This window comes from Protopterus annectens, chromosome 3.part0 (assembly GCF_019279795.1).
Source record: "Protopterus annectens isolate FY-2018-M chromosome 3.part0, PAN1.0, whole genome shotgun sequence".
NCBI lineage: Eukaryota > Metazoa > Chordata > Ceratodontiformes > Protopteridae > Protopterus > Protopterus annectens.
Genome location: NC_056731.1, coordinates 786833044 through 786859913, shown reverse-complemented (window position 1 = coordinate 786859913; position 26870 = coordinate 786833044). Strand labels below are relative to the sequence as shown.

The following is a 26870-nucleotide window of genomic DNA, read 5'->3' as shown; positions in this document are numbered from 1 at the left end:
GGGGAAACCTTGCATACCAGCTTATCACAGACAAGAATGGAAAGTGGATGCCCTATCTTTCAGCTGGATAAACCTAACAGTATATGCCTTTCCTCCACTGACTCTCCTCCCCAAGGTACTCCTAAAGGTCAGACAAGAGAAGCCAAAAATGATACTGATTGCCCTAGACCAGCCCCGCCAGTACTGGTATCCAATCCTGAGGAACTTGTCTCAATGCCCAGCCTGGACCTTACCTCAAATACCTCACCTACTGTCCCATCAAAACAGTCAGATCCTGCACAGCCAACTCAAGACCTTAAATCTGGCAGCATGGCGGATAATGTAGTCATACAAAGCACACCTCTCACTAAAGCGGTGATGGATGTCATTTTGGAGGCCAGGAGGCCTAGTACTAGAAAATCTTACGGTGGAAAATGGAAGAGATTCTGTGCCTGGAACCAAGCACAAGGAATTGACACAGCAGTACCAAATATTCCTCATATTTTGCAATACTTAACTGAGATGCTGGACAAAGGCCTATCCTTTTCATCAATTAAAATTCATGCCTCTGCCATTTCGACTCATTACACTACAGAGCCACCAATCTTTTCTCATCCTTTGATAAGGCAGTACCTCAGAGGAGCCAAAAACTTAAGGCCTCCAAGGAAATCACCAATACCTACATGGGACCTCAATTATGTTTTGGAAAAACTCATTCTGTCCCCTTTTGAGCCAGCCGCTACAGCTGATATAAAGTTTTTATCTTGGAAAACAGCTCTTCTCCTAGCAATAACCTCTGCAAGACGAGTCTCAGAGCTACAGGCACTCATGGCTGTGGAACCTTTTATCATTTTTTATCTAGACAGGGTTTCTCTGAGGACAAACCCGACATTTATGCCTAAGGTAGTGTCCAGTGTGGCCCTTAACCAAACTATTCATCTGCCTACCTTTTATCCAAACCCACAGAATAAGAGGGAGAGACTTCTGCATTCTTTGGACATACACAGACAACTGTGTTTCTACTTGAACAGAACCAAAGCTTTCAGAAAGACTGAGCCACTGCTAGTGGCATATGCTGCAGGATCACAAGGAAAGGCGATCTCAAAGCAGACTATTTCAAAATGGATAGGCCACTGCATTCGTTTCTGCTATTAACAACATGGCAAGCCAGTGCCTAAGGGCATTAGGCCACATTCTACCAGAACAGCAGCCTTTCTCAGGGGAGTACCAATGAAAGACATTTTAGAGGCTGCAACCTGGAGTTCAGTGCACACCTTTACAAAGCACTGTCATTTACCACTCTACTCTAAATCCAGGGCAGGCTTTGCCACTGCAGTTTTGCAGGGCCTCATAGTCGCTCCTAATGCTATTTAGCTCCAGCCTCCCAACCATAGCTTTGGGATTCAACCCAAGTGTAATGACTGCAACAGTGAAACACGAAGAACATAGTGCAGTTGTGTACACTTACCATAAATGTAGATGTTCAAGTGTATTCACTGTTGCAGTCCAGGTTACCCACCCACCATCCCCCATCTCTTTGCTGGAATTTATCTACACTTCTCTAATCTATACAACCTATGTGGTGTATTTGCTTGTAGATGAAGGAATTATATATTTTGGTGCATGCATGTTTTATTGGCATATTTTTAGCCTACCCTTTTGGGGGGCACCTGACATCTGAGGCAAGAAAAATGAAAGAAGATGGTGTCGGTTGCATCTTTTATACCCCTGGCGCACTGACGTCAGGGAACAGGTGACAGCAACCGACGCCGGACCTAGACTTTGGAATTCAGGCCGACTAACCCAAGTGTAATGACTGCAACAGTGAATACACTCTAACATCTACATTTATGGTAAGCGTACACAACTGTACTTTCCTCAACGGAATTTTTTTTTTTTTTTTTTTTTTTTTTTTTTTTGTTACTGCATCTGCTTTTTTGTGGCTGAAGTTGCTGCATTTAGCTGGTCATCCAGTGTGACCATAAGGAAGAAGAAGAATGAATCATATGTGAAATGGGCTCTAGAAAAAAACTTGGTTCTGGGAGCGGAGGAGTATGGGATCTGACCACAGTAGGTTCCAGAACAGGCATCTGATCCAGTGGTTTTGGTTGGTTGGCACTAAGTCTGGATTCCTTAGCTTTTTTTTAGGTCTGTTTGTGGCTTTATCCCCTATTGGCATGTGTGATGTTTTCTTGGCGGGAGTGCTTCAGAAGTAGCAGATTTAGCTTGGGGCAAACCTCCTGCAGGAGCAGGGAGAAGTCCCTTCAGCATCAGTTAATCTCTGCACTCAGTGGTAGCCTGGGAACCGAAAGTGGTACAGATGTGCACTGCTCTTTCAAGTGGGCAGCCCCAAAGGCAATAAATACACACACTGTGTGCATCAGCCAAATGCAGCAAATCGTACCACAAAAAGTAGAGCAGCAAAAACTAACCATCCAATGTGGAAGGACAGAAGTGGACAACACAAATTTAACATTATAGTAAAAACTTAACTTTCTTTTATTGCTTTCACACAGTGTTGCCCATAATTTCCTACCCCTAAATTCTCTGCCATCATTGTTGATGCACAAGTTGCTCAAAAAGCTCAAGATGCCATCCCTGCCCTTTGATAAAATTCCCTCATATTATCTTCGGCTCATCGCTGATATAATTGCATATTTTATATCCGTCATAGTCAACGAATCTGTGAAGGAAAACTATGATCTGATGTTGTTAATCTTCTTTCCATTTTTCACTTATGGGTTCGGTTCCGAGTCCTCAGAACCAAGTCGGCCTAATACCAAGTTTGCACCAGCCAAAAACTTTTGAGCTAAGCTTCTACCCACAATGCCCTTCTCCCTGTTACCTCAGATCTCGTTTGCCACATAGCTGTAAAGCCACGTTTCAGTCAAGCTCTCAGCTAAGTGGAAACATTTTGATATTTTGTGGAAGAATTTGGCTATTAACTTGTCGTTTGTGACTTATTTTCATTAATCTTTATATTTACAGTTACATATACAGTCTCTTCACTTTTACCCGTTTGGTAATCTTTTAAGTACCATTGGTGGTACAGCCTTCTCTCTTTACCCTTGTGGTATTCCTTGAATACCATCGCTGGTATTTTTTCTGTCCTTCCCCTTTTTCTTTCTAGTTGCATGTTTTTTGACCTTTTGGCTAGATAGTATGTGTATTTAGATAGATTTAGACATAGAGTAGAATTTACATTTTTCTCTGAGGATTTTGATAGTTGTGTTTAACTTTTTCATGATGTCTGATAAGGGTACATTGGGTTTCAAGCATTGTACTTCATGTAATGGTAAACTTCCGAATAGTGACTCTCACGGTGATTGTGTCTACTGCTTAGGGATGCCCCATCTTTCATTGCAACCTCCCTGTGTGATTTGTCAAAGTTTCAGTCAGTGCACTCTGAACAAGTGCAAAAATAAGTTAATACTGAAGGGCCTACTTAAGTCGCCCTTTTCCGAGGCCCATTCTGCAACGGAGGTCTCAACCCCTCCTAGGAAAGATAAGAAAAGGCCCCACTTGCTTCCCTCTTCACCCTCGTCTGACCAGGGTAAGTCTGTGAAACCTAAAGTGCAAAAACTTAATTTGGAGCATAAATCTGCCTCATCGGCACCGACCTCGTCTGCTCCAAGTGCTACGACTGTTACTGTATCGGCGCCATCTTCGGCTCCAGTACCGTCTCCGGCACAGACTATAGACTTCGCCATCAGGTGCCATTCAGCACAGTGCACGCCTTCAGTGCCTATCTCTACAATGACGATTGTACCTCCCGTATCAACTCCGAGTGTCCCTTCTGCACTGAGCTCTTTTACTAATCCAACAGGAATGGATTTGACCCCACTGCTTCCTGTCTCTAAACTTGAGACATCGGTGCTGGTAGATTCCACACCACCGACCCATTACTCTCCGTCCATAGACCCGTTTCTAGGCCAAGTGTATAGCTCGTTTCTGGATCGACCTGACTCCACATCGGGAGTATCCCTTAGATCCACAAGGAACCTTTCAGCACTTGATGTGGTGTGTCTTGTGGATCAGCTGTTGGCAACCAGGGGGGATGCCCATGCTTTCCAGGACCCATCCTCCTAAAGGACTTGGGTTGACTTCTCCACGGACTCCATCCTATTCTCCTTTGACCATTCCAGTTCCAAAGCCGCCTGCTCCGCCATTCTTTTCAGAACCCCCCCCCCCATCTCGGCACTGGTAGTGGACCTCACTGTGGCTCCGGGACCGTCCCTTTGGTCCTCGTTTCCTGTTGAACCAGTCCTTCCTCAACTCTGTGATTGGGCTACAGGCTCTTCAGTTCGGGGCACGGTTCCAAGTGTTTCTTCGGTGCCGGGAGCTTTGTCTGCACCGATCCTGCTTTGAGGCTCCATCCTTGGGAGCGGGTTCGGCGGAGTGGGGTGTGACCCCAGTTCCGAGGTTGTCCTTCTCGGTTCCGGCCTCCCATCCCTCTTTGGGTGGACCTGCTTTCCGTGAGATGGAGAGGGTGCTTGCTTCTGGAAACATTCCGCTGTCAGAACCCCAGATTTTACTCCCTGAGCTACAGCTGCCACAGGCCACCTCCCCGGGACTGTGGGCAGGGAAGCCACAGGAGCTCCCTGTACAGGGTACCCACTCTACCGAGTCCTCCTCAGAAGCCCCCATTGAGGAGCCCCCGCAGAAGAAATCATGCAAGAGGAAGCACGTAGACTCCCTTGAGGAGTCTCTAACAGAGGACACGGATTTCAATGACAGTGAAGGGTCCCCAGGGTCACCACCTGATGTCTCCTTCAGAGATGTCCTAGAAATGCTGAAAAAGAGGGGTGAGTGGAAGCCCGCTAATTCTTCTTCTGAGGAGTCCGTGTTCCTGCAGGCTTTCCGTGCCCAACTATCTACCTCTTGGGTGACCCCGCCTGCAGATGAGCTGGTTCAGCTCATGGTGCAGCGTGCCTGGAAGAACCCTGATTCTGTTGAGGCGATCCGTCGGAGACCCTTCAAGATACTTTCTCCACCCTTGGAACACCCACATTGGTCCAGAGGTTTACCAGTCGATTCTATGGTGGTGGTGGTTGCCACGAAAAAGGATCTAGCTGAAGAGTCTCCTAATGTCCACCCACCCAACAGAGAGTCCCGGGCCATGGACAGATTAGGGAAGCAAGTCTTTGCATCAGCGACCTTTGCATATGGTCTCTAAACTACTTGGCACATTTTGTGAGGCTCCAAAGAGACTTGATATCCGAATTGTCTGGAACACTCGCAGGACAGGTGTCTGACGCGGTAAGGGACAAAGCTGCCTCGCAGCTCGCAACCCTGGAATCTAGCTCCAGCTCGTTCATGAGGTTGCTTTCACGCACAACCGAAAGAGCGGCTAGAGCTGAGGGTTCAGGCATAATTGTGAGACCTCATGCCTGGATGCGCATTTGTGACCTAGCAGATCCTGTCAAGTCTTCCTTTCTGAATGCTCCCATTGAAGCATCTTCCCTGTTTGCCTCCAAGGTAAAGGACACTCTGGCCTGGGGTGAGCAGGATGGTAAGACCCTGTCTGACATAAGTCTACGTTTTTTCCAGTTATCAACGTTCCTTCTCCAGGAACCAGAGGAGTGGGAAGATGTGGCACAAAAAATCTTAGGGCCCTTTCCGTGCCACATGTGGTAACGATACCCCAAGGGGCCGAGGGGGTAACAATTCTGGAAGACGCCCCTATCGAGGCTGGGGGAGGGTCCACGTAACCAGGGCCACAGAATCTCCTTCTCTGGGCAGCCTTATCAGTGCTTCTGAAGAGCGGCCCAATTGCTTTCATCTGGAAGCAGGCGGGGGTCTTTTCTGTCTGCATCAAACTGCCTGGCACTCTACCAACGATCGTTGGGTGCAGAATATCATTACCGGAGGTTACACCATTCCCTTCATTAATTATCCCAAACTTCCAACAAAACTCTCTGACATTCCACCCTGTCAGAGGGAAGAAGCAGCTTCAGAAATAAAAAAGCTGTGTCGAAAAGAGTCATCCAACTAGTCCCACCAGAACAGTGCGGATCCAGATGTTACTCAAGATTCTTTTTGGTGCCAAAAAAGACAGGGGAATGGAGACCCATTCTGGATCGCAGCAGTTTGAACAAGTCTGTTGCCCAAACCAAATTCCAGATGGTCACAGTTAAGTCCGTTCTCCCTTTTCTAAGGGAGGGCAATTGGATGTGTTCAGTAGATCTCCAGGACACGTATTACCATATCAAAATGGAAAAATGCGCCAGGAGTCTACTTCATTTCCGGCTAGGAGCCAATCGTTGCCAGTTTCGTGCCCTGCTGTTTGGTCTCTCTACAGCCCCCAGAGTATTCACAAAGTGCATGGCAGTGGTTACAGCTCACCTGAGACTGCAAGGATTCTGGGTATTTGCATATTTGGACGATTGGCTTCTTACCGCCCCCACCAAGCATCTTCTGATAATAGCCCTACAATACACCCTTTCTCTGACAGAAATTTTGGGGATAACTGTGCACTGGGAGAAATCCAACCTTACTGTGGCCCAGCAGATAGAATTCATTGGAGCAGTCTTCGACCTGTCTGGTGTCACTCCCAGCTCACACACTTCAGAGATTGAGGCTTCAGCTCCGGATGATACTGTGTCAAAACAGAGTCTCAGCGAGAGAGGTTCTTCAGGTCCTAGGATCCATGGCAGCTTCCATTCCAATACTGCCTCTTGTAAAACTGCACGTGAGAATTCTACAGTGGCTTCTGCTCTCTCAGTGGTTCCTGAACCATCACGCTCTATGTTTTCAGATTCGGATAACCAACTATTGCAAGCAGGACCTTCTTTGGTGGATGAGGCCAGACACAGAACTTTGGAGCCGCCCATTCCAACCCCCTCAGCCCAAGGCCATTGTGACCGCGGATGCTTCCCTGATTGGGAGCGGGGGGACAATTTCCAGGGAAAGACAGTCTGAGGTGCATGGTCCACGTCGGAGGCCAACCTGCATATCAACATTCTAAAATTGAGAGCGGCTCTGTTAGTGTTTCAAGCATTCCTACCGGTTCTTCCTTCTGGAACGATTGCAATTCAGTCAGACAATATGCCAGTAGTCTGGTATATCAACATGCAAGGAGGAACCAAGTCCTACCAACTGTGTTGAGAGTTCATGAGAATTTGGCAGTGGACGATAACTTCCAACTGCTTTCTGATAGCAGTGCATATCGTGGGGAGCTCTAATGTGATTGCAGACAAGTTGAGCAGATGTATTCTCTTGACCCATGAGTGGTCTCTCAATCCCGAGTAGTGGTAGAAATTTTCAGTCATTGGGGCCAGCCTTGCTGCGACCTCTTCGCCTCCCCATCAAACAATAAATGCAGCTACTATTTTTTGCCCTATCCCTCCCAAAAGGGGAGTCTCTGAAGGACGCTCTTGTTCATGATTGGCTCACGAGACTCCATTATGCCTATCCCCCCATTCCTCTGATTCCATAACTCATGAAGAAAGTTATTCGGTTGAAATGCAAAGTGATCCTCTTAACCCCCTTTTGGCCTCGACAAGTTTGGTTCCCCTTCCTTCTGCCTCATCTGTTATGTCCACTGTGGATTCTGGACCCTCTTCCAGACCTTATTTCTCACCCCCAAGGGTTGAGTCACCCGAATCTGTCCAGTCTCAAGCTGACAGCTTGGTTTCTCCATTTCCATTAGTTGCCAGGCAGGATGATCTCACCTCACCTGTTCTTGACATTATTCTGGCCTCTCATAAACCATCCACCACAAGACTGTAGCAAGACAAATAGAAAAGGTTTTGTATTTGGTCAAAGGAAAATATGCTAGATCCGTACTCTGCTCCAGTCACAGCGGTCTTATAATATCTATCTAAGTTTTTTGAAGAGGGAGCCACAGCCTCTATCATACGAGTACATCTGGCGGCAATATGAAATTACCATAATGGGCTGGATCGTACTCCTCTCATATCCCTCCATTTATGTAAAACTTTGTTCAAAGGAGTTTCTCATATTAGCCCTCCAATCAGACAACCTATAGAGCCATGGAACCTCACGTTAGTTCTCCAGTCTTTAACTCAACCCCCCCTTTGAACCCGCAGTGAAATGTGACCTCAAATTCTCTTGTCTTGGAAATCTCTCTTCTTGGTAGCCAGTTATGTCAGCCAGAGGAATTTCGGAGTTGCAGACATTGTGCACCAAAAGACCATATTTAATGTTTCACAAGGACAGAGTATCACTCCGGATGAACCCATCTTTTCTCCCCAAAGTTTTCCATGACTATGACTTTTCCATAAATCAGTCTATTGGCCTACCAGTATTTTTCCCAGACTTCTCTAATAAAGGAGAATACTGCCTACATTCCTTGGATGTACGCAGGCAATTGAGATTTTAGCTAGACAGGACCAAAGCAGTACGTAAGACTGATCAACTTTTCTTTTACCTTCCTTTTCTGGGCCTAGAATGGGAAATTCTGTCTCCAAGGTCACTTTATCAAAATGGCTAAGGGACTGCATACGTTTCACATATTCATTTACAAAAGAACATATGCCACAGAATATTAAAGCCCATTCCACCAGATTTATAGCAGCTTCTGTAGCCTTCCATTCCAGGGCTTCTATGGATGACATTTTCGCAGCAGCCATTTGGGCTAAACCCCACACTTTTATCAGTCATTACAAATTGGATGTGGTCTCCAGAGAGAGAGAGCTGGCTTCGGCTCAATGGTTCTCTGGAGCGTTCTTCCATATGAGCCACCCAACGATCTCAAGGTAGCTAGGGATTCTGTCCCATCAGTGATGAATGGAAAGAAGATTAACAACATCAGGTAAAGAATTTGTCTTGCCATAACATTCCATCTGTGTTGTTGATCTTCTTTCATTCATCACATCCCACCCTTGTTCCCCCGCCAAAGGCTCCTGGGGGATACTTTGGGTCCAAATGGTGTCTTAGGGCATTTGTGCAGAAATGGCCTCTGCTTTACTTATATAACATGGGCAAACTCGATCTGAGGTAACAGGGAGAAGGGCATTGTGGGTAGAAGCTTAGCTCGAAAGTTTTTGGCTAGCGCGAGCTTTGTATTGCGCCAACTCAGTTCTAAGGGCTCGGAACCAAACCCATCAGTGATGAATGACAGATCAACAACACAGATGGAACGTTCTTGTAAGACATAACTTCTTTTTCCAGCTACTCACTATGCACTCAAAATTTTGTGAAAAAAGCAGTCTCTTGGCTCCTAAAACAATGACAACCTAGTGTCCTCTGCACAGTATAGTTTCAGACAGACCATCATACCGAAACAGTTTTTTTAGTCTTAACTAATAACCCCCACCAAAAAAGCAGTAAAATTTTGTAAAAATCCATTTTCCTTGACCTGTTGAAGGCATTCTTCATGGCCAGTGCATCTCATATTTTAATCTGTCACTTTCTCTGTTAGATTAGCTCAAACGTTGTTTGAGGAATAGGATCCAAGTTGTCACATAAGCTAATCAGTACATCACCAAACCAAAAGATGAAATCAGGTGTGCCCAAGATTCCTTCCTTTAACCCTTACTGTTTACCATGTTTGTCAGCTCAGTCCCTTAAACCAGTCAACCAGTAGAAAGTCTTCATTTTGCTGATGGTCCCACCTTGTACCTTTCTTTCCCATGCCTTCTGCTTAATACAAATATCAGTTCAGACAGCCTTTGACAACATACAGTTCTTGAAAAAATTAAACTCAGACTGAACTCAAAGACCAAAGTCATGCTGTTCTACCATATATGAGGCAGCCCAGAGATTACAACACTAACAATAATAGATAATGAGAAGGTCCATCTGGAGATGGTCCTTACATTCAGATTATTAGGTATTAAGCTTCACTTCTAGCTCTTCACCAAAGTTTTTCATCCTAAAAAAAAAAAAAACTTTCGGCTTTTCCTGGTTAGGGGTCGCCACAGTGGAACTCCGGTCTGCTCATGATTGGCAGTGTATATATACGGTGCCGAGTTGCCAGCCCGACGCCCAACTTTCAACGAAGGCACGCCCACTCACACTTGCACCTACCTGCATGTCCTTAACGTCACTCGACTGCGGGGAGGACATGCAAACTCCACACAGAAGGCGGTCCAGCCGAGAATCGAACAGGAGAACCTCTTGCTGTGAGGCGACAACGCTAACCGCTGCACCACCGTGAATAAGAAGGTTCTTCATACCACACCTGACCATTTTCATTCTCCAGGCTTCACTAAAAACAAGTAAAATAGAACACCTAGATTCACACAAACTGTGTCACAATGTAGCTTTTAATTTGATGTATTTTGTCTTGACTAGCTGCTTCCACACCCCACTGGTTTTTGAACAGGTGTACCACAGCATCTCCTGTTTTGCATCTGGTCATTTACAAAGAACACATGGCTGCATCTCACTGAGCTCAAACAACAGGTTAGAATTCGATTTCTAGGTATCATTCTCTACTTTAAAAATTTGCCTGGATCTGTAAGATAGTGAGGGAAATCCTGACTACAGACCAGTTTCAAATAACATTTCATGTACTTGAAAGATTTGGGTGAGGGAGGTTGATGATGGCTTGCCCATCATGTGAGGAAGGAGAAGTAGCTTCCATTCAACTTTGTGATCATGTGTGTAGGAAACACATACATACATGCAAGGAGTGGGTGTGGGACACTCCGCAGTGATGAGTGTTCATGTTAGCCATCAGTGTCTGGGTTTACAGCTTCAAAAGAAATGCCGTCATTGCTGAGATGCTGGCAAGGTCACAAACCCACCAGTATGGCTGCCTGGGTGATGGCCACCTCTGGTAGGCTCTTGCCTACATGCTGGAAGTATACAGTATGGTAGATCCAGGAGGGTCACTGCTAATAGGGGGGATACTTAATGGTTGTCAGACATGGAGGCAAAAAGCATATAGAAAAAAAATGCCCACTCAGTCCACCAACTTCCAGACAAATGACCTCACTCTAAACACTCGTGCAGTGATAGAGCCTCTCCTCCTCACTAAAACCAACCAATAAAGTGTTCCCAGCACACCTGCTCTCCCGTAATAGAGATGGTGACCAACATTTCTCAGCTGACTTCTTAGAAATCTGCAGCAAATTCCACAGTCCATTAAAGTCATCTCCACTACCACAGCGCTTAGATCACCACTTGGGCAGTAGCTTCCATCTGAAAATGTAACTGCAGTTAACACTGTGCCAGTTTAACTGTACCCATGTTTTCCTTGGATTAGCAACATGCATTTCCTGTTGTAACTCACTGCTTATACCATACTAGATATGCATTACAGTACTTTTCCTTCTTACTGTAGTCAAGGTCCATGAAATGAAATCACTGTTTTCTTTCTGCACCCCTGTGCCTAACAGTTACATATCCTGTGTGTACTGTATGTAATGGAAAAATTGCATGTATTCTGTTACGCCTTTAGTTTACTTGGTACTCTCATCATCCATGAACAAAATACTTTTACTTTAATAAGCTGTGTGTGTGTGTGTGATCGTGTAAACAGCATTTGTTTTGTAAACAATGACAAATGTCATGAATCTGTCATAGGCTTATAGATAAATTCAGGACTTCCTTCCCGGACCTCTGCTGATAGTGAATTATACCCAGGTTGACTTTCACAACAAATTAATGCAAGTAAAAACTGATATAAAAGAAATAAAATATGCAAAGCGAGAAAATGACCGGGTTTAGGTCCCTTTTCAGAAACCAGCTTTAAGTAGTGGAATGGTTGACAGCAACAGTAGAAGTCCAAACAAAAGTAAGGAAGACGATGGATCTTAAGAACTTTTGCTGAGCTGTCATGAATTATAGGTAGTAGTATACAATTCTTTTATTTATTTTTTTATTTATTTCAGTTTGATTACCGGGGAAGTCCACTGGGCCAAGAAGAACCCATTTTCAGTGGAGGCCCGGGGAGAAAAGCTCCAAAGGCAGTACAACCAATACAATATATGAGAAGAATACAAAAGAATGTACACACAGCAAGAATATATAGTAAGAACACTGCAAATGCAAATTTACAATAGAATGTACACACAGCAAGAATCCAAAGAATAACACAGTAAATGCTAAAGAAAAAAAAACAGCAGCCAAAAAAAAAAAAAAAAATTCTTGCTTTCTGATGACATGCAGTCATTTTATATATATGTGTGTGTGAATATATATGTGTATATATATATATATATGTATATATATATATATATATATATATATATATGTGTGTGTGTGTATATACTGTGATATAAACTGATTATAGTAGTCCAACAGAGTTGTAATACTTCACTTTATTAAATACAGTAATTGTGATGTTACTTGCTGTTACATTTTTGTAATTTTTGAGGGGGTGAGTTTTTCATCGCACATGCATTTTGTTTTCTGCTTTCTTAGTTTACTAGAGTTTGTCAAAAACTGTGGAACATATACTCAGAAGAGAGTAGATGACTTGCTTGATCAGATCACTGCTGGTGACCATTCAAAATCCATCCGACAGATAAAACAGGTATTTGACAGGAAAATTGAGTGTGAAAAAATATTCCCATTTCAGTGCACATTTTCTTATATTTATTATTTTTCTAGTAGAACATATTAGAGTAGTGAGGTACTGCAGACTGACCATATGCAGAATACATACAACTGTTGCATTTTTTTTTATTATTATTGTTATTATAATTTTTTTTATTATTAAACCAGCTGGGTGCAAACAGTGGATGTTCTTCGTCTCACATTGCTGCAGTCATGACCTGTGGGTAGTCCGCTGTCCTCGGTCAGCCCGAATACCAAAGGGCTAGGCTGGCGTCGGTCATTGTCGCCTAGAGCTGACGTCAGTACGCAGTAGTACTTAAGCGCATGACCGACGCCATATCCTCAGTCTTTCTTGCCACGTGGTCCGAAGCAGAAGCAGCGTTTGCAAGTGCCGTTAAGCGTTCTGAAATTTTCATTTACCGAGTTTCAGACCGAAGACCAAGTTGGGCTAAGTACCCCGTTGGGGAGATTTTTGTCTTTTCTTGCCTCAGTTATCCAGATGTCAGAAAAAGTTAATAATTGCATTTCTTGTGGGAAACAGATACCTCATAGGGATTATCATTCTTTCTGTATTCCTTGCTTGGGGCCTGAGCACGACGTGGTCGGGTGTCGCTTTTGTGCTAGATTTAATATGCGCACCATTAAACGAAGATTAGACTGTGCCAGGCTTGTTTTCGGTAAACGGTGTAACAGTAACATGCCGTCGGATCCTCCGACGCCCGCTACCGCTAAAAAGCGTAAGGATAAATCTTTGAGGTCTAAACCGGATGAGTCGTCCGTTGCGGACGCCGGTTCTGCGGAGCCTCCGGTTGATGTGCCAGGCTTGTTTTTGGTAAACGGTGTAACTATAACATGCCGTCGGATCCTCCGACGCCCGCTAAAAAGCGTAAGGATAAATCTTTGAGGTCTAAACCGGATGAGTCGTCCATTGCGGACGCCGGTTCTACGGAGCCGCCGGTTGAATCTGTGGATCCTGCCGAGGGTTCGGCTGAATCCCAGGGGGAACCTTTACTTTTGCAGGAGTTGGCCTCTCAGGAGTTAGGCCAGGCTGAGGGTGCTTCTCAGGTATCTGTAGTTCCATCTTTACAAAAGGTTATTAGGCCTTCTACTTCTGTGGCTAAAGGCCATGCTAAGGCCAAACCTGGTCTGGTTGGCCCTGGTCATGGTTCTAGCTCTCCAGCCCCTGTTCCTAAAAAGCATATGTTGAAAATGGCAGAGGACTTGATTACTTTGATCAGGGGTTCTATGCCCCCCCCCCCCCCCCCCGGAGAAGAGGCCTAGGGTGGAGGCAGATTTAGAGGGAATGGATCATTCCTCAGACTACTGTGATTCCTCAGCTGAAGAAATTCAGGATTTCCCTTCCTATTCAGATTCGGAGGCAGAGGACTCCTGTCCTTCTGCTTCTCCTCCAGAGGATTTTTCTTTTTCTGAGACTTTACATTCCATGAGGGAACATTTCAAGTGGGAAGGTCAAGATTTTTCAGATTCTCGGAAAAGGCTTAGGGAATTTTTGTTTCTGCCACAACATAGGCCCTTGGCTATTCCTCCTGTCTTGGATGTTGTTCAGGATGTTTTTTCTGAATCTTCCCTTAATCCTGATTCTTTGCCTCCGGCCCCTGTTAAGCCAGACAGGTATTACAGAGTTCCAGAAGCACATAAGTATTTGTACAAGAGTCCTAGAGCTGATCCGGAAACTATTATTCAAGGTCCAAAGGGTGTTAGGGCTTCTGTGGCTAAGAATCCAGTTCCTTTGGATAAAGATTCTAGAGCGTTAGATAGGTGGGGGAAAAAAGTGTACACCTCCTCTACGTTAGCTATGAGGGCTTTGAATTGCCAATTTCATATGCTGAAGTATCAGAACTTTTTGTTAGGCCAATTGAAATCTAAGGTGGATGTTTTATCTGAGGGTATAGAGTGTAAGGAGCTCCAGGAGTTGGTTCATGCATCAGATCAAGTTGGCAAACTTTCTTTGCAGTGTGGTTTTGATGCTCTTCAGGCTTCATCTAGGGTGGCTGCTACAGGTTCAGTTATTCGTAGACATGCCTGGCTTAAGGATCAAAATTTGTCAGAGCATGTTAAGGCTCGGATTTTGGATGCTCCTCTTCAATCTGAAGTATTTTTGATCCTCCTGTGGAATCAGTTTTGAAAAAGATGGAAGATAAGGCTAAGTCTATGCAGACGGTCAAGGATTTTTTGCAGGTGCAGCCCCCTAAGTTTAGTAGGAATTGGCCTGCTAGAGGATGGTCTTATCCTTCTTCGGATTATCAGTCTAAGGGCAGGTCTAGACGTGGTAGAGGCAGGGCTCACGCTCAAGGTTCTTTCAGACCTAGGACTTGGAGTTCTCCTGCACAGTCTTCTGGTGAGGGCAGGGGTCAGCCCTTTCGTAAGCAGACCCAATGACCTGTATCTTCCGCTGCCAGACCCTTTGCTGGCAGCTCCTCTAGGAGGAAAGTTGGGACTTTTCAAACAAAACTGGAATTTGGTCACCCAGGACAAATGGGTGTTGGATATAATAAATCTAGGTTACAAGTTTTATTTTCACACTTTTCCTCCTTTCAAAGGCATGCCGGATGTGCCTCCTCAGCAAAGGCTGGAGGCTCAGGAGCAAATTTCTTTGCTTTTACAGATGGAGGCAATTCAGGTGGTCCCCCCGTCAGAAGTAGGCCTAGGATTTTATTCCCGTCTATTCCTAGTGCCAAAGAAAGGAAGCACTTGGAGGCCAATTCTGGATTTGTCCATTCTCAATACCTACCTAGAAATTCCAAAGTTCAAGATGTTAACATTACAACAACTTCTGCCTATGATAGGCAAAGATCACTGGATGGTAACCCTGGATCTCAAAGAGGCCTATCTTCACATCCCTATCAGGCCCAGCTGCAGGAGATTCCTGAGATTTCGGGCTGGTACTTCTCATTATCAGTTCTCTGCATTGCCCTTTGGTTTATCTACTGCGCCCAGGGTATTCACAAAAGTTCTGGCTCCTGTGATTGCTTTCTTCAGACAGAGAGGAATACAAATTTATCCTTATTTGGACGATTGCCTGATTCTTGCTCAAAACAAAGACAAATTACTACAACATCTCCAGTATGTAATGGCAGTTTTAAGGTGCCTAGGGTATTCTGTGAACGAAATAAAGTCCAGTCTAGTGCCCTCTCAGGACATGTGCTTTCTGGGTGTGAGACTGAATACAGCTTCTCAGATGGCATTTCTGACCCCGGACAAACAAAGAACTCTTCATCTATACTTCCAGCAGTTATCAGTAATGTCCAGGCTGACTGCAAGGACAGTCCTTCAAGCCTTGGGTTTCATGGCATCTTGCATTCTAGTACTTCCCAATGCCAAACTGCATATGAGGAAGCTACAATGGTATCTCAAAAGTGTGTGGGCTCAACACTGCCACGGTTTGGACACTGTCATTCGGATTATACCTTGCATCCAGAAGGAATTCCTGTGGTGGGCTCAGGAATGTCACCTAAACAAGGGACTCTCTGTGACCCGACCAGTCAGATCCTAACGACGGATGCCTCGGACTTGGCTTGGGGAGCACACTTCAATGGGAAATGGATACAAGACATGTGGCCTCCCAAACTACTACATTTGCATATCAACATGAAGGAGATGTTAGCAGTCCAATTTGCTTTGATGACCTTCAAGGACCTACTTCAGCCGGGACAGGTGTTGATCCAAACAGACAACACAACAGTCATGCGGTACATCAACAAGCAGGGGGGAACCCATTCCTACCCTCTTTGCAGACAAGCAATGATTTTATGGGAGACTGCTCTGAGTTTGCGAATCAATCTTCAAGCACGGTTTCTGCCAGGAGCACAGAACTCCCTAGCAGATATATTGAGCAGGCAAATTGTGGATCCTCACGAGTGGAAACTGGATCCTCAGGTTTTCAAACAATTGACTGTGGCTTGGGGAACTCCAGACATAGATCTGTTTGCTTCTCCACTGAATTTTCAACTTCCAAAGTTTTGCACAAAGATGTTCCACCCAGATGCTTGGAAAGTGGATGCTCTATCTTTCAGTTGGAACAACCTTCACGTTTATGCTTTTCCTCCTCTGCCTCTTCTCCCCAAGGTACTCTTGAAAGCCAGGCGGGACAAGCCTTGCATGATTCTAATAGCACCAGATTGGCCACGTCAGCATTGGTATCCTCTGCTGAGGAGTTTAATCCAGGAGCCTCCTTGGCCTCTGCCACAGGTTCCTCATTTGTTGTCCCAGTCAAACAATCATTTTCTCAATGTTCAGGTGCAGTCCCTCCATCTGGCAGCCTGGCGTATTCTGTGAGCCGGTGGGGTCTCAGCTTCCTCAACAGGTTTTAGATGTCATTCTGGAAGCTAGGCGGCCTAGCACTAGAAAAGTTTATGCTGATAAATGGAAGAGATTTTTTCTTTGGAGCACAGCAAAGGGTTTTTATGTTTCAGTGCCTAATTTGAGTTTTGCACTACAGTATCTTACTGAATTACTGGACAAGGGTTTGTCATTCTCTTCTGTGAAGGTTCATGCTGCAGCCATTTTTGCTCACTATGATTGTGACCCTCCTTTATTTTCTCATCCTTTGTTCAAACAATTTCTTAGAGGGGCAAAGTATATAAGACCCCCACATAGAGCTCCTACTCCTTCCTGGGATCTCAATTTTGTTTTGGAGAAACTTACTTTACCTCCTTTTGAACCTGCAGCTACGTCTGAGCTGAAGTTTTTGTCTTGGAAGACTGCTTTTTTGTTGGCCATTACTTCTGCTAGGAGGGTATCTGAATTGCAGGCACTCATGGCAGTTGAACCCTTTTTGATATTTCATAAGGATAGAGTTTCTTTGCGAACTAACCCTACTTTTATGCCTAAAGTGATTTCTAATGTGGCCTTGAACCAGTCTATCCATTTGCCTACTTTTTATGCTGATCCCCAAAATAAAGGGGAAAAAGTCTTGCATTCTTTGGATATCCACAGGCAGTTACGTTACTATTTGAGCAGAACCAAGGAGTTCAGACAGACTCAACAGTTATTTGTTTCTTTTGCTTTGAGTTCACAAGGGAAAGCTGTTTCAAAGCAGACTATTTCAAAGTGGATTGGTCATTGTATTGCTTTTTGTTATTCTCATCATGGGAAGGATGTTCCTGCTGGGATCAGACCTCATTCTACTAGGGCTACTGCCACTTCTACTGCTTTTTTGAGGGGTGTAGCTACTAAGGATATTTTGGAGGCAGCTACTTGGAGTTCAGTACACACTTTCACTAAGCATTACCATCTCCCTCTCTATTCCAAGTCCAGGGCTGGGTTTGCCACTGCAGTTTTACAGGGCATGTTAGCAGCTCCTAATGCTTTGTAGTTTGCCAGCCTCCCTTTTCCTTTGCTTTGGGATTCTACCCACAGGTCATGACTGCAGCAGTGTGAAACGAAGAACATAGTACAGTTTTGTACCTACCATAAATGTAGATGTTCGAGGATCTACATTGCTGCAGTCCTATTATCCCTCCCTCCTTCCCCTCTATAGTTTGTGGTTGCTGGGTTTCTTTTTGGGATACTCTTTATTTCCTCTCTGCTGGTTGTTGGGCGTTTACTATTTTGGCTCTGGCCTTTCATTTATAGGCCTTCTGACATCTGGGGCAAGAAAGACTGAGGATATGGCGTCGGTCATGCGCTTAAGTACTACTGCGTACTGACGTCAGCTCTAGGCGACAATGACCGACGCCAGCCTAGCCCTTTGGTATTCGGGCCGACCGAGGACAGCGGACTACCCACAGGTCATGACTGCAGCAATGTAGATCCTCGAACATCTACATTTATGGTAGGTACAAAACTGTACTTGTCTGGTTAAGTCATCTGCTAGTCGCACAGTAGGCAAAGAAGATGGAGTGAATCAAAACTTGAGCTCAGGTTGAAACTCATTAGCAGCTGTTATCCTTAATGTTGATGTAATAAACTGCTTAAGCAGCATATTCTTCATTAGTCTGGCATAATTTTGCAAGAATTCATGTGTCAGGAAACATTTTGACTGGGACAGTACATTTTTTCAGTATACTGTACATTCTGTTAACAATATGTCTGTTGCAGCAGTGTCATACAGAGTTCATGAAAACTTTAAAACGTAGCATTTATGAGCTGTGTAAAGTAGTGCTGAAACTGAAAACCACATTCATTACATAGGTAGTATATCAAAATGGGGAGTGCTCGTTTTCATGAGTAGGTTGATCTTCCTTACGTTTGACTGTGTCATACAAGCTTGACTGGTCCAGCCAACCTGGGTTTAGGTTCATAGGTAAGTATTGGCAGTTTATCAATAGATCATTACAAGCCTAGCCAATAAACCTTATTCAGAAGTTCCTTCCAGCTTCAAGAGCAATGCAGGATAGGCCAAGGGAGAACTTGAGGCTGCCCATTTAGTTACTTAGACTTACCTTGAAGAGTGTCCTGTTTGCCATGTAGTAAATGTTTGTTCCAGAGTTGTGGGATGCAGTGGGAAATGATTTGTTATTCTGGCATTTCGTATTTAACTGTTGATTAACATTTAGCTCCTTTAACTCAGTGTTTGAAGAGCCGTTTGATCTGTAAAAGGCTAAGAAGTCAACTAATTTTGGATTTTTATGACTCAGAATGCTACAGAAAAGTCTACTAGAGATCAAGTGCAGAGAGAGAGAGGGCAAAAGAGCCACTGGTCTATCCGAATAACCGGGCTCTTGAGACCATTGATCGTTTCAGTTACGAATCTCTGAGGTCTGTCAGGTTGAGCTATATGTTTAGACATATACATGACAGAAGGGGCTTTATATTTAGTAATGGTTCTGATAAGATGCAAGTAAGGGGGAATTAAGATTCCTTTGGTTTTAGGGGAAATGCCCTTGAAAATTAGATGGGCCAGGTAGAAGGATTTCTGAGGTACTGTAAAGAATATATGATCAAAAGATAATGGTTTATCAATATGAGTTCTTAGATCTCTTACAACAGTCTCTCACCTGAGGGGTATGTTACCATTATGATTAGATATGGAAAACTTTTGTTTACCAAAGTGAACTGTTCTTCATTTTTTTTTTCACATTAAATTTGTGACTATTGCCTTTGCATCAATCACGAACATAGTTAAACCCATGTTGGAGCAGTTGTGCATCCGTGGCAGATTGAACAGTAACACCCAGTTTTACTTAGGTTGCTGTAATCCAAGAGTATTGGCTTAAAGGGCTATGAAATAGGCACCAAATAAGAAAGGGCATAATACTGAGCCCCGTATTACTTCACTGGTAACATTTTTGCCTTTTAGAGGCACCACCTGCAACTCTAACCACATGGGTTCTGTCTGACAACTGTTTAGCTCTCCACTGCAGAATATAAAGATTTATATTCAGATTCTAAGTTTTTCAGTAATGTCTGATTTATTTACTGAAGTAACAAAACCAATCACCATGCTTGTTTGGAGTTACACACTTGGGGCATGCTGTCAATAATATAGTGGTAAGCACCTCTACTTGTCAAATGTGAGATTGTTTGGCAGTTAACGCAGAGGACTAAAGCTCTTACCACTTTATAAACTCCTTCCTGTGCCAAGAGTACAGAGTTTGAATTTTTCCGTCATTATTTGCCTACTGTGTGACCTTAAGCAAGTCACTTTGCTTTGGGGAACTTGGGGATCTGGGCTAGGCTCCTTAATGGTGTCCTGGGCTGCATGCCTGATAACTACCTGTGCTGACTACTTCATTTTTCAAGTAGATCACTGTTGGAGTACAGTCTCCTTTCCTGCATCCCTTCTGTTTTTTGTTAGTATTGGGCATCTTGGGTTGAGGTTGGTGTACTCTATCCTTACTCCCCCCCTTCAGGGCCTTGGTCCTTACAGCTGAATAGCAGTTGGAAAGCACTATTTTTCACTATGTATTCCTACTTTAGTACTTGAATGTATCCTACTGTAAATCCGGTTACTTCCTGGGTCTTTATGCTGAGAATCCCAGTTCATGGTTTGGTTAACTCGGCAAGCAAGCTCCAATATGGGCATATCTGGATACCTGCCTTATACTGGAAATGTGATGGAGTCCGAGATTGGAGGTAGTCTGCTGTTCTTGAAAGAAGAAGAGCTCTTGGCTCTGGCAGTCTGGCCAAAGATCCATATCTGTACCTTCTGCAGCAGAAGTGCCAGTAGTCAAACGGTTTCATAATCTGCCTAAATATCTACTATTCTAGTAAGTTCTTACACAGCCATACTTTCTTTGGGAACGTTGCCATAATTTTACTCCCGTCTTCTTTCTTTTCTATATCCCTGAATATGTCACATGCGTTGTGCATTTTTAATGTCATTGTGCTTTCCCCAGGTTCTTAATGCCATTGTCTGAAACTTTTACATATTTAAAACCCATGAACTTGCCCAAGTCCATCAATAACTGTTAAAGGTTTTCTACTGTCTCATATGGGTCTTGCAGGAAAATTAGTCAATAGTCATGTGTTTTAATGCTGTATGGTGTGGCCCTCCAGCATAATTGGCTACTGATGAGCTCTGCCTGGGTTTTTTTTTTTTTTTTTTTTGAAGGAGGCAGTCCACAAGTGACAATATGAATAAGTCTGTCTCTTCTGTCGAAGTGTTCAGGTTAGTTGATAATGTACCATGTATATTTGTTCAGCGGTAGCATTGTTGCCTCACAGCAAGAGGTTCTCCTCTTCGATTCTCGGCTGGAGTGCGGGGAGTGCCTTCTGTGTGGAGTCTGCATGTCCTCCCCGCGGTTGGATGGCGTTCGAAAGACATGCGTAAATGGGCTTGCCTTCGCTGAAGGTTGGACATTGAGCTGGCACCTCGGCATTTGTGAAAATCTACTGCCAATCATTAGCGGACCGGAGTTCTGCTGTGGCGACCCCTAACCGGGAAAAGCCGAAAGACAAAGAACAACAACCATGTGTATTTGTTCTGCTTTTTAAGTCCCACTATGTCCATTTAAATCAGCTTTGTCTGTCAGTCCCGTTTCAGGTGTCTTTAAAAAATAGTTAAATACCAAATAAAGTTTGCCCAGAAGCAACTGCTCGGCTCAGGGAAAGACAGCAAGACATGACCCATTAAAAAACTGAAATTTAATTAATAATCCAAAGGACAGCAAAAAAAATTGCACAGACCGGTTTCGGCTGGTGTCACATACACAGCCTTCATCAGTGTAACACATGCAAAATCAGAGCTGTCATATATATATACACTCCAAGCAGTTGTGATTGGTCAATCCTAAAATTTGTCATTCAATCCTGGTGGGAAAAGACCACCTAGTTTGATAATCCATTTTTTTTCTTTTTAATTTAACAAAGAGTGCCAACCAGTTTTATTAGATTTTTTGCCACGAATAATATCAATCACAGTAAAAAGGAAATTAGCAGATGGATGTGTAAGTTGATGTTTGTATAATGCATTATGTAATCTACCTTTTTTAATGTTACTGGTGTGCTCAGAAATTCTAAGCCTGAGTGGCCTAGAGGTTTGTCCTATGTAGAAAGCCACACATGTACACGTTGCTAAATAAATTAGCCAATCAGAACTACAGTTCGCAAAGAACTTTATATCATATACAATGGGTGAATTCCTACTTGTGAATTCCTTCGTTGGATATTTTGGGGCAATTGATACAGTGTCCACAGGGATAACATCCTACAGGAATGGTGCCAGTAATGGTGGTTTGTATAGGTTCTAATCCTCCAATGTCATGTGAATGTTTATAATGACTGAAAGTACTGCCTAGATTCCTGCCTTTCCTAAAAGAAAACAGACATTTGGGAGGGACAATTGAAGATAATTCATTATCGTATAGTAGAAGATTCCAGTGTCTATGGATACTCTGAATCAGAGCATCAGAATTTCTACCATAAGTGGTAGTGAATCTGATGGGATTCACAGTAGAAACCGTATCAGATTTATAAGTGAGTAGATCTTCCCTATTCATATGTCCAACTTTATGTATTGCATCAGAAACATGACCCATCTTGTATCCCCTAGTCCTGAAGCGGCTGGTCAGATCATTACTTTGTTCATGGTAGGATGTTTCATCAGAACAAATACGTTTCAGTCTGATAAACTGAGATTTTGGAATGTTTTTTGATATGTGTGGAGGATGAAAACTGGAAGCATGTAAAATGGTGTTATATTCCGGGTGTTTCCTGTATACTTTTGTACCCAAGGTGTCATCAGGTAATCTATTAATCAAGACATCAAGAAAGGTGATGTTATCATGATCATAATGTAGAGTAAACTCAATACCCCATCGATTGTTGTTAAGATATGTCAGGAAATCATACAGCTCTTCTAATTCTCCCCTCCATACTGCCCAGCAATCATCAAGGTATCTTCTCCAAATATCAAGATGTTCCAAGTACATGTTATGTTCAGAGTTATAAATCAAATCTTTCTCCACATAAGCCATAAAAAGGTCCGCATAAATAGGCGCACAAGATGAGCCCATGGCGGTACCTTTAGTTTGCCAATAACAAACATCTTGATAGAAGAAAACATTATTATTCAAAACATAAGATGCCATATCCAAAAGGAATTCATTAAATTCACATGAATATAATCCAGAAACATCCAACCAATAAGATAAAGCTTCTAAGCCACCAGAATGAGGAATGTTTGTATATAGTGCACTTACATCAAAAGTGCACATCCACCAATCCGGATCCAGTTGTGTATCCTTAATGATCTGTAAAAAATTGGTAGTGTCGCGTAGTCGTGAACGGATAGATGTTAAAAGAGGTTTTAGTTTGTCAGTCAAAAAAAGTGAGAGGGGTTCAGTGATATAACCCCTACCTGAAACAATTGGTCTTCCCGGAGGATGTGTGGGATCTTTGTGTATCTTTGGTAAAAAGTAAATATATTGATTAGAAGAATCATGAACTAACAGTTGGTGCATAAGATTAGTATCTATAATACAATACTAGTATAGATTAGTATCTATAATACAGGCTTCTCTGGCATGTGAAAGAAATTGTTCGATTTCATTCTGAAATCTAGAGGTCAGATTAATAACCATTTTCACATAGTATTTTTCATTAGACAATTGCCTAAGAGCTTCCTGGTTATAATAAATCCAATCTAAAATTACAACAGCACCCCCTTTGTCTGCTGAGATGATAACAATATCATGATTATCTTGAATATTCCTGATAGCTTGTTGTTCTTGGATAGTGATGTTATTGGGTCGACAAACAGAAACAGATCACACATAATGAAGACCTTTGAGAATATTATTCCGAAATTGTGAAACAACAGGGTGCATAGGTGGATTGAATTGTGATTTGTGATATGTAAATTTATCTGAAACACCAAAACTGTTAGTAACACCAAAAAACATTCTTAGATTCAGTAGTCTACAAAAAGATACAACATCCTCTGCAAATGAATCTTCACTGACAAAAAAAACAGGGACAAATGTGAGACCTTTATTAAGGATAGCAACTTCAGTAGGTGAAAACACATAACTTGACAAATTTAAAACATTATTATGTACTGGTTGGTCTACTTGGTCATGACATGTTGTAATAAACCTTGAATGTCTGTTATAGCTTTTATGTTTCCTCCCCCCTCTTTTGTACCTGCTCCTAAAGGGGCACCAATGGATATTCTCTTGGGGGTGGGTGACCTCACATTTGTCCCTGGTTGAGACATTCTTGAATGATACCAATACGAAATTGGAATCTTATGAAAAAGAATTACTGCAGCAGAAAACATATAAGCTGCAAAGGGACATTCGCGATTATGAACAGGAAAGGGCTTTTCTGTTTACTACCAACCAACGCAACAAGAGGCGGAACGTTAGTTTTAAGAGGGATGACATCACTTCCGGGGCACAGGGGAACAAGAGTTTTATGTCGGGGGAAAGCGGAGCATCTTCAGTCGAGGAGGAAGAGGAGTTTCCAGTTTTGCAGTCGGCAGAAGACGAAAGAACCTTTCGGAATACTTTTCGAAACTCCAATAGAACCGACGGTGGCAGTGTCAACCGCAAACGAAGATGGCAGGCATACGACCAGGCAGGGACCCGGGAGATGGACATTACAAAAAGAAAAGTAAATGGACAAATAAATAAGGTACTGTTACCCAATACAAATGAATATGTTATTAATCTGTCTGAATATGAATTTAACACAGTGGAAATGAATGTCCTAGAGGAAGGACTGAAATTCATACCCACAGTGTTACCTAGACTCTATGAAGTTAAGGGGGAAATTTTTGAACTGGTAAGGAAAATGCATTTAAAAGAATATTTCTTTAATCAAAAAAAGGAAGATGATTGCTTAGTAAGTTCAAGTGATTCAGTAACAAGTGAGGACAACTATTTTACATGTGAGTCTGAAACAGAAAGCAATGCTTATACATTGTTTGACCTTAGCAAGATTAAAGCAAATAACACATTTTGCCCAACCAGTAAAAATGCACATATACAACGCTTTAGTAATGCGACACAGTTTTTTTGTGGAAAGAGAACTAAAACCTATTATTAAGAAAAATAGGAGTTACAATTTGAACAAGGAAGAATGGTGTAAATTTCAGGATATGAGTCGGAACAGAAATATAGTGTTTAAACCATCAGACAAGGGGGGTAAGTTAGTTATATTGAATGCACAGGACTATTATAACGTGTTTAGAACATTTGAAGAATGAAAGAGTTTATGGTAAAGTGCAGGAAAATAATCTTAAACAGGCACAAGAGGAATTATATAAATTGTTAAGGAAAGGGGAAAGGTTATGCTATTTTACAGCCAGGGACATAAATAATAAATTGTATATAAAAAATAGTACTACAGCAAAATTTTTCTGTGTCCCAAAACTGCATAAGAACTTTTTCCACCCCCAGGTCGCCCTATAGTATCAGCAATGGGTTCTTTTACACATAAGGTGGCTAGTCTTTTGCATGAAATATTAATAGGAGAGGTAATCAAGTTAACATCATATATCAAGGATTCATATGATCTACTGGATAAAATAAAACAGTCTGGACAAAAGATATGTTTTTCATTACAGTGGATGTAGTTAGTCTTCATACCAGTATTACCCATGAACTGGGTTTGAGGGCTGTGCAGTATTTTTTGAGAGTCACCAAGGACTCAGTATATAATGGAGCTATTAAATTTTTGTTTAGTTAACAACATTTTTGAATTTGATGGGACATTATATAAGCAAAAAATGGGAACTGCGATGGGGGCAGCCTTCGCCCCAGCGTATGCCAATTTGTTCATGGGACTTTTTGAGTTGGAACATGTCTACAGAAATAGTTTTTTCAGGGATCATGTAATACAATATTTTCGCTTTATCGACGATTTGATTTTTATATGTAAGGGTGAAAGAGAGGAAGCTAAGGTATTTATACAATATTTGAACAACAATGAATATAAAATCAAATTTGATGATATCCAAATGGGAGAAGAAATCAGTTATTTGGACATAAATTTGAAGGGGCAAGTAGGCAAAAAAATTCAAGCCAAAATATATAGGAAGTTTGAACAAATGAGTAGGATGGTACATGCTACTAGCTGCCACCCAGAACATATATTGAAATCTATCCCATATGGGGAAATGTTAAGAGTTAAAAGGCTATGTACCAATGTTAGGGAAGCGAAAATAGAGTGTGACAAGGTTTGTAATGAATTCACGGAGAGAGGTTATGACCCAAATCAAGTGAAACTAAGTTATAATAGAGTATTTGGAAAAGGTAGCAAAAAACATGATTATGGGAGTAAGGATAAAAGCAGTCAGCATGTAGTCACAAATTATAAGGGAGAATATTCAAAAATGTTTTTTGTCACAAAATATACTGTTTTCTCTAAAGTATTTAATGAAATGATAAAAAAATAGTTGGAATAAGACAAGAAGGGAGGTACCTTCTTTGGTGAATGTTGAGCTTACTATTTCTTTTCAGAGAGGGAGAAGTTTAAAAGATTTTTTTAGTAAGAGGTAGGTTTGAGAGACCAACACAGAAGCCAGCATGTGCAATAACAAGGAAGGGAACTTTCCCCTGTGGAAAGTGTGCAATTTGCCCTTACATAATCAGAGAAGCTGAAGATGTTAAGGGGAAAAGTTTTAATACTATAGGAGCATTTAACTGCACTAGCAGGGGGATTATACATCTTATAAAATGTTTTTGTGGCAAAGGCTATATAGGGGAGACTAAAAGAAGTCTGGCTGAGAGAATAAAAGAACATGTTAGAGATGTTAAAAACAGGAAGATGAGCAGTCCAGTGGCAGAACATTTTCACTCAGAACATGGGGGTATAATAGACAGTATGAAAGTTACAATTCTGGAACAAGTATACAACAGACATGGAGATGAAAATGCATTAAAAAAGATTTTAAGAAGAAAGGAAGCAATTTTAATAATGAAATATGAAACTTTGCAGCCTTTAGGAATGAATAAAGAGTGCAATTGGCAGAACTTCATGAGTTAATTGTTAGCTTAACAATTAGGAATTGA

At 42.5% G+C, this 26870-nt stretch overlaps 1 protein-coding gene across 7 annotated transcripts in view; it reads left to right on the top strand.

The window, feature by feature from the left end:
• The window catches only part of BRD9 (bromodomain containing 9), a 748767-nt gene that overhangs the window by 512077 nt on the left and 209820 nt on the right, over window positions 1–26870 (top strand). For all 7 annotated transcript variants that reach the window (XM_044065138.1, XM_044065137.1, XM_044065136.1 and 4 more), the window contains one exon: window positions 12316–12427. In XM_044065138.1, coding sequence (XP_043921073.1) covers window positions 12316–12427 — 112 coding nt within the window. The remainder of the gene's footprint in view (window positions 1–12315; window positions 12428–26870) is intronic.